Source organism: Otolemur garnettii, unplaced genomic scaffold (genome assembly GCF_000181295.1).
Source record: "Otolemur garnettii isolate 467f Iridium unplaced genomic scaffold, OtoGar3 scaffold00133, whole genome shotgun sequence".
Classification (NCBI taxonomy): Eukaryota; Metazoa; Chordata; class Mammalia; order Primates; family Galagidae; genus Otolemur; species Otolemur garnettii.
In genome coordinates, this window is record NW_003852528.1 from 4,137,438 (window position 1) to 4,146,013 (window position 8,576).

At 48.5% G+C, this 8,576-nt stretch overlaps 1 protein-coding gene across 2 annotated transcripts in view; it reads right to left on the reverse strand.

Moving 5' to 3' along the window:
• Positions 1-8,576, reverse strand: part of NDUFA10 (NADH:ubiquinone oxidoreductase subunit A10) — a 64,048-nt gene that overhangs the window by 38,682 nt on the left and 16,790 nt on the right. For both annotated transcript variants that reach the window (XM_023518260.1, XM_003798244.3), the window contains exons 7-8: positions 4,914-4,968; positions 3,264-3,349 (exon numbers count right to left, since the gene is read on the reverse strand). In XM_023518260.1, the coding sequence (XP_023374028.1) occupies positions 3,264-3,349; positions 4,914-4,968 (141 nt within the window). The remainder of the gene's footprint in view (positions 1-3,263; positions 3,350-4,913; positions 4,969-8,576) is intronic.

The following is an 8,576-nucleotide window of genomic DNA, read 5'->3' on the forward strand; positions in this document are numbered from 1 at the left end:
CTCCTACAGCTGCAGTGGCCTCCTGGATTCCAGTGAGCAGGCCCCATCCCTGGTCACCAGCACCCGCTGTGGACGGCCTGGATGCCTCACTCCTATAGCTGCAGTGGCCTCCTGGATTCCAGTGAGCAGGCCCCATCCCTGGTCACCAGCACCCGCTGTGGACGGTCTGGATGCTTCACTGTCCTATTGTCTTCCCTTGGTAAATTTCCCTTCACTAAACTCTCTGCCATGCTCTGGCCAAATGTGCCACTGGCTTCCTATCAAAACCCAGATAGATGAAGCTACGAGCTGAATTTCGGGAAAAGAGAAATAGTTAATGGCAAATTTACAAAGTTACACTGACAGGGTAAAGGTAGACAGCAAACCTTCGCCTGGCTTTCCTAGACAGCAGATTCTGTACGCACAGTGGGCAGACTGCTCCTGGTTTGACATAGTCACGTACAGCACATCAGACGGCACGCAGACAGGAGTTCCATAACGGAGCTAAAAGCGCCTGTTATCAGAGCTGCTTCAATGCGACAGCTCAAAGCATCACTCACATCTGTGGCAGTGCTGGTGAAAACAAGCCCCCCACACTGCATCAGGACACAATTCTTGATAATGATAACAAGTTACTATGTTACAGGCTATATTTTTTCTATACTATACTCTTTATTGTTACTTTACAGACTCCATATTTACAAACTACTGTAAAGTAGCCTTGGCAGGTCCTCCAGGAGGTGTCTGGAAAAAGGCACTGTCCTCACAGGTGACGACAGCTCCATGTGTTACTGGCCTCTGAACACCTTCCAGGGAGATGAGCTGTGCGGTGGAAGACAGCGATAATGGTGATCCCGGCCCTGAGTAGGCCTGTGCTGATGTGTGCGCCTGTCTTCATTTTTAACAAAAATGTTAAAAGAATAACAATAATTTTAAAAATAGAAAAAAGCTTATAGGACATATTTTTGTATAGCTATAAAGTGCATATTTTAAGCTAAGTGCATAAAAGTTAAAAAGTTTAAAAAAAGGTTTATAAGTTATAATAAACTAAAGTTTATTTATTATTGAAGAAAAAATAATACTGCTTTGTCTGCAACAGGGCCCAGCATGCCCCTGGCCTCTCCATGCACTCTCCGCTCACCCCCTGCTCACTTGCTGACTCACCCCAACAACTCGAGTCCTGTGAGCTCCATCCATGGTACGTGCCCTATAAAGGTGCCCTGTTTGTAATCTTTTATATTGTATGTTCGCTGTACCTTTTCTGTGTTACACAAATACCTGATCTTCAGTACTCAGCACATAACTCTGAGCAGGCCTGGAGCCTCGGAACCATAGGGTGCACCACCTGGTACAGGTGCGTAGTGAGCTGTGCAACCCAGCTGGCCATGCTAAGTGCCCTCTGATGTTTGCACAGTGACCACGCTATCTAACGACGCACTTCTTAGCACATCCCCGCATCGGTGAAGCTTGACGGTGTCTACAAGGTGGTGTGGAACCCTGCAGGATGCTGGGCACTTATGCAAGTCAGCCCTCCCACCAAGGGCACGGCGCACTGGGAATACTGGTTACAACCACCAGCAAACAGCATTGGCAAACAGCATAGGGACCAGGGAACCTAAGTATGGTTGTCTTTGGACAGGGGATTCAACCACCCTGAAAATTTCTGTAATCTGAGGATATTTGAATTGAGGATAATGAATGTGAATTATTTTTGAGATCAGAAAAAAAAATTCAAAAGCAAAAACCGAAAACAAAATAAGGTAGCAAAGTGCATAAGAACAAAAATATTAACAGAGAAAACATAAACATATCAAATTATCAGGATAGAGTAGCTGCAACTTTTTAGTACTTACGATACATACTCTCCTAAGCCCTTCAAATTGCTCACAGTTCCACAAGGCCGGTTCTGCTTTCTCCCTGCTGTACTATGAGGAGACGGACACAGAGGGGTGGGCCTCACCCAGCATCACAGCAGCAGGTGGACGGCTCATCACCTCAGGAAGCCCTCTGACCAAGCCATGGAAAGGTTGAGTCTTGGCTACTAAAATCACCTTTCTTTTAGAAACATACTCCTTTTATCTTCCTCTCCTGAGACCTGGTCTCTCTATCTTCAATCTCCTTACCCACTCCTGTCCTGAAGTTAAAATTATGGGGAACAGGCCAGCGTTCAGCGCCCTCCCCCACCAGCCACGGCTCCCAGGGAGCATGGACTGACTTCATAGTGTCAGTCTCAGTAGCCCGAACAACTTTAACAAGCAGAGAACCCTCTAAGCCCACAATTCCCCAAGGGCTCCTCCTGGTTTCTGCTCAGTCACCTTGTGGTAAGCAGCTCACATGTGCTGTCCATCCACATGCTTTGCATGTGGAGTCAGCACTGGGCCGTAGGTTAGAGGCCAGGGAATGAGAGCCTGAGAGAGGAGGGGACACAGAAGCAGAGGGGATGCCGACCCAGTCATCTTGGCACAAGCAGTTTTGAGAGCAGTGTAGATGGAGGTAACTTTTTTTTAACTTACCAAATTTGTGTATTTTAGATTATCTATTCAGAAGATACCAAGGAATCCACACAGCAGCCAGAATGGATGTAAGTTACATCACATTACTCCTCTCCTCAAACCCTCAAACCCCCAAACAGCATTTCCTCTCATTTAGAAAAAATCCTCTAGTCCTTCCCAGAGCTGCCAAAGGCCCATGACCTCCCCTCCCGCCATGGCCTCCCCTTGCGATGCCACGTTCTGCCCCTAGTCTGTCCCCCTGACAGCCACCTGCCACTGCTCCCCCTCCCACCCGCAGGACTGGCCCTGGTCTTCCCAGGCCTCTTTCTGAGAGAGGCTCTTGGTCACGTCCCAGCCACTGACCACTCAGGGCTATGTGCTCAGTGGCCTTCAGGACCCAACACAGTTGTATTTGTTTCTTTACTGCCACCCCTACTGAAGCACGTTTCCAGCAGAGCAGGAATTGCATTTGACACTCTAACCAGTGACTGGTAAGGTGCTTGGCACAAAGTGGAAGCCAAATAGCTGTGAATTAACAATCCGATCAGTGAGTCATCACACCCTAGTATTCAAGAGCTGTTTGGAAGAGAAAAGGAAATGCACCTCAGGATGGCTGCGGGGGTCAGCGCCTAACTTGAAACATGATTATTTCAGAGTCCTCTAGGTTTCTATCTCATCCAAGTATAGCCAACGTGTTGTAATAAAACAAAACAGAACAGAGCACAGCACAACAAACAAACACCAAAAACAGCACTGCACTGCTGCGTCAGGATGCCCAACACACGAACTCACAGCATCCGCAGGTGGTAAAAAGTGCGATCGTCCTGGTCCAGCCACGGCCCTTTGTCGTACTTGAGATACTCGATATCCTCCACCACCTAAGATGGATACAAAATCCAATTTAAATAGAGAACCTCATTTTAGAAATTTAAATGACATAACATTTTAGTATATTTATAAGCTACAAATATTTGGCAAGAAGAATCAACCAAAAAAGGAACGTGGAGCTGGATGACTGTAATGAAACAGGGCTGGTGCTGCCTCTCTGGCACGGCCCTGCCTCCTACCACCCTGGGACCAGCCAGAAATTACCTTGCAGGCCAGGAGAAAAAGGACCGACAAGGAAAAGCACCAAGACTAGAGGAGGATCAGTGTTTCTTGTAGAACACTCACTCTTTCCAAGTCAATTCAGCACAGAAGGCAGACCCAGCCCTCAAAGTGACAAATGGCAGGAACACACACACCCTGAGTCTCCCAGCACCACTGTCCACACAGCCCGCCTTCCAGACAGTGTTCTTTCCTGCCCTTTCTCTCCACAGACCTCAGGGAACCTTCTTAATGTTAACTCAAACAACACAGTGCTAAAGACAAAATACATTATTCTTCTAAGATATGTGCCCTCTAAACATTCTGCCAAAGGTGTAAAAATAATCTGCCAACAAAGGAGCATCACAGAAACAGAAGGCTCAGAAAAGAATGAAACTAAATGATTGCTGAGTCCAAGTCTCAAAAGGATTCTATGCAGGACAGCCAGGACCAGACGCAGGGCTTCCCCCTGAGAGGAGGGTGCTGCTCACCTGTTGAAAAGCTGCCATAGTGAACTGTGCCCTCCCTGCCCCTGCTGAGCCGCTGTGGGCCGTCTGCTGCCAACCGCGTGACAAGGGCACCGCCTGCACCTCAATCCCAGTTCCCAAAACGTGTTTGCTCCTAGAACTTTACACCTTATAGTTTTCTTTTAGTAATTTATGCTTAATTTATGAAATAAAATTTTAAAACTGCTTTTTAAAAAACGGATGATGTTCAGCTGCCTCAGTGCCATTCAAGAAATAATCCATTTTCTTCTACTTCTATTTTTAAACTATCCTTTAAGGAGGTGACTTCACCAAACTAAAGCCACAAACCCAACCTGTTTCTGGATTCCGTTCTGCTCCACTAAGCTGCTTACTTATAACTGTACTAACACCACGCCGCTTTCATTACCGTGACTTCACAGTTTGTTTTTGTATCTGAGAAGGCAGATGTTCCTGTATTAGTTTGTTTCGATTTTTTTTCAACTTTCTTTGTTTGTTTTTTGTGCTATTACTCAGGAAGTTCCCTGAAACTATACTGAAATTGACAGGACTTTCACAAAATGAACTAATTCAGGAGAAGCAGTTGTCTTTATGTGACTGAATCTTTCCCATTAACTAATCCCACTTTCCATTTTACCTTCTGTTTAATAAAACACTGTGGGAGATGGGCCAGGGTTCTCTGCGTCCTCCCATCTATCATTTTCAGACCCCTGAAACTTGGTTATGTAAAGGGAAATCTACACGGCTGGGTCAGTAGTACTTTCAGACAACATGCTGACCTACATCATAAAACTAGTGGGCATCCACTGACTATGTGACACACAAGAACTCACACGAATCTGCACTAAAAACCTCTGAGCATCTGTCTTACCTTGGATGGATCTTGAGCCTCCCTGGGGCTGTACTGCAGCACCTCACACTTCTCACTGCAAGGCAAACAGGACAAGAGTCACTGCAAATCTTAAGCTGAAGCTGATGTGCAAATGAGCACACACTACTGGAGACCCTGCTGTGGACACCAGCTTCTTGTTCTGAGCTGGGTGCCGAGCTGAGCACAGAAGACGTGTCCACAGCAGGGGAACGGTGCACGTGTGCCTGTCGGGTGACAATGGTAACAGGGTCTGTCTCTGGACACCCTTCTCCCTCATCACACTGGCCCCCAGCCCAAGGGTATGAGGCCACAGCCACCCTGCCTGCAGGGGACAGGGTCCATGAGTCCCCTCAGCTGCCCCACTTACAACCTCTGACAACTGCCCCACCACAGGAGAGGACAAAGCAGCCAGAGTTGCCCAAGACACAGGCACAGAGAGTGATAAAAATGGAAACTGAGCTGCTGGCAGTTAGCATTCAGTGGACATCAAGCCCTAAAATGACGTGTTTCCACCAAACCCTTAGTCCTTAGTCTTTAGTCTGGGGGCTGAAAACACAACTGGGTCCCACAAGGCAGGGAGCGCCACTGCCGGTGCCGGGCCTCTTCCTCCTATGTTCACGCTGACCATGCAGAGACCTGCCCGTCTAATCAGAGGCCTAAAACCAGCAGGCTGCTCAGTCCAAACTGCCTCTGCCATCACCTCCGGACCAGAGGAGCCCGTGTGGCCCCACCCAGGTCACAGAGCCACCAAGACAGCCAGACCAGGAGACCTGCTAGAGTGCCCATCACAGCAGGAATGCCAGAACCCCCTTCAAAAAGGCACAGAAGATGTCAAGATGGGACTACCATTTCCCTTGAAAAACCTGCATGGCACAGAAAAGGACATTTCCACACTTAGGTACCTGTAACCAAAGCTCATCCTATCCTTGGGTCGTGAAGGCACTAAGCAGACACATGTTCCCACAGACACACCTTTGAGTACACAGAACAAAAACATGCTCCCAGAGTCACAGCTGTGAGTACACAGAGCAGAAACAAGCTCCCAGAGTCACGGCTGTGAGAACACAGAGCACACAGCTCCCGGAGTCATGGGTGGGAGTACACAGAACACACAGCTCCCACAGCTCCCAGAGTCATGGGTGGGAGTACACAGAGCACACAGCTCCCACAGCTCCCAGAGTCATGGGTGGGAGCACACAGCTCCCAAAGTCATGGGTGGGAGCACACAGAACACACAACTCCCAGACTCACGGGTGGGAATACACAGAGCACATACACTCCAGGAGTCACGGCTATGAGTACACAGAGAGACAGAGTCTTGGAGTCATGGGTGTGAGTACACAGAGCAGATACACGCTCCCAGAGTCAGGGGTTTGAGTACAGAGAGCACACACACTCCCAGAGCTACAAGCTGTTCATTGTCAGGCTGAAATCCACACAGGACCCCTGGTATGGTATTAAACTTCCCCAACTGTGCTGACCACCTTCAGCAGCCCACTGGCTTAAGTAAATAAGTTTACTGCATTATACTGCATGAGGTATCATTACTAAAATGTAGGAAAAGTAAAGTCATTAAGCCCCATCATCGGTGAATAAGGCACCTGCTCGAGACAAGCCAGCACAGGATTCAAAGCACCACCAACTTGGACAGTTTCTTCTGGGTGCAACGAGATCACTGCCCTTCCTGTATCCCTACTATAATCAACGTGTGTGGTCATGAACTGTGAGCACAATGCCGACAGCATCGCAAAGCTAGAGAATCACTCACTGCACCTGCCATGAGGGCTGGGAAATGAAAGGTCACTCTAATTACGGGGCTTTCTGTCTGGAGCTGCCCACTGCTGCTATGGAGAGAGAGGAGCAGAGTGACAATGGGGAGTCACCTTCCTCTACAAGTCACACAGTGAACATTAACTCCACATGGCGGGGACAAAGGCTGCAGAGGCTCCCTGGTGACCAAGGGAGAGGACCAGGAGCTGCACTAAGACAACACACCTCCCACAAAGACACAAAGGTCACAAACTATGTGGCATCCTTGATACCTGTATCACAAGAGCATGGGGTGGAGGGGGTGGGGGGGCACCAGGACGGCTATGCACCAGGCCCCGCAAGGTGATGAAGACAGGGCTCCCTCCTGCAGGGACTCGAGTGTCAGGGGAAAGCAACCCGGAGAGACCACTTCACAGTCAAGTCCACCCCTCTGTGCCCTGATCCAAAGGCTGTTTTCTGGGAGCCCACGACGGGCGAAGGACCATGCTAATGCCTTAGTAACAGAAAAACAAAACCTGTCCTGCCCAGGCACTCCTGCCTCGGCCCCTCTGACCTGTGAGGGGAGGGCTAAGATAAGCAGGAGGTAAATGCAGGGTCAGCTGTTGAGGACGACAGTGTTCCTACAGATGTGCAGCCTGAGTGCTTGGATGGTGCTCCAACGCGCCAGAGCCTTCTTCTGCTCACCTTCCTCAGAACCACCTGCAGCTCACTAAGTGCCAGGCTAGTCACAAAGGGTCCCCTTCCTGTCTCTGAAACATTGGATAAAACCCTTCCTCTGCAGACAGGTCTGCTATCCCCGTACCATGGGGACTGACAGCCGGCCATGAGAGCCGATACAGACGTGTGGTCAGAAGAATGGCCAGTGCCTGTTCAAGACACATTCTAATCAAGGCAGTGAGGGTTAAGACACGCACTCTTAGCATTTGGGTTGTAAGTAATAATAAAACCAGAAAATACACATTCCAGTGACAGCTCATTATGTCTCTTAAAATCCTGTATCCAAATATTTTGGAGAAGGCTGCCATGTCTTATGCATGTCCCTAAGCAGCACACAGACTCAGTGAAGTACCATGGCCACCACTGTGTGTCAGAGAAGGGCTGACGTGGGAGAAATCGCTCAGGTAGAGACCAGAGACTGCAGAACCTACCAGAGGCAGCCTTCGTCTTGGCTAGTAAATCTGCTTTGTTTCAATCACTGATATTAAAGCTAATAAAACATTTTTCCTGTTCAATTTTGATTTTATTATTTATATATGTTCTAACAATATTATTGTCTGAAGTTGTTCATTGTAAATAGTGTTTAACTAAATGGTTTAAATACACAAACCCAAGAGACCTCAATTGTCTCTATAGGAAAATACTTTCAGAATTCTAAAACACAAATGACCATGAACTTTAGATTATGATGTATTTATTACAGGTTTCCGGAAATTTTATGTAAAATCGTTTTGGGTGAATGTTACAGCAGATTTCTAAGAGAAAAACCTTAAGATCTGAGCCATCACAGAGCTACAGGATGACCAGGGCTTGCTTTAAGCCCAGACAGCACATTGCAGGGAGCATTGTGGTACTGGTTCTCTGCAGTGCCCCAAGTGACCCTCAGTCATGGGGCTCCCACAAGTCATACAGCCTGAGCTGCCAGAGAAAATTCACTTTAGGAGTAAACAGAGACCAGGTCCCTGAAAAACGAGAGCTGAAATCACAGCAATGCCAAGTAGTGAGAAGTGAGTCATGGAGGCTGACGGCCACAGGGCTGCAGCACGGAGCCAGTGCCACCTTGCTGCTGCAGGTGACGGCCCACTGGGCTGCGGCAGGGAGCCAGTGCCACCTTGCTGCTGCAGGTGACGGCCCACTGGGCTGCGGCAGGGAGCCAGTGCCACCTTGCTGCTGCAG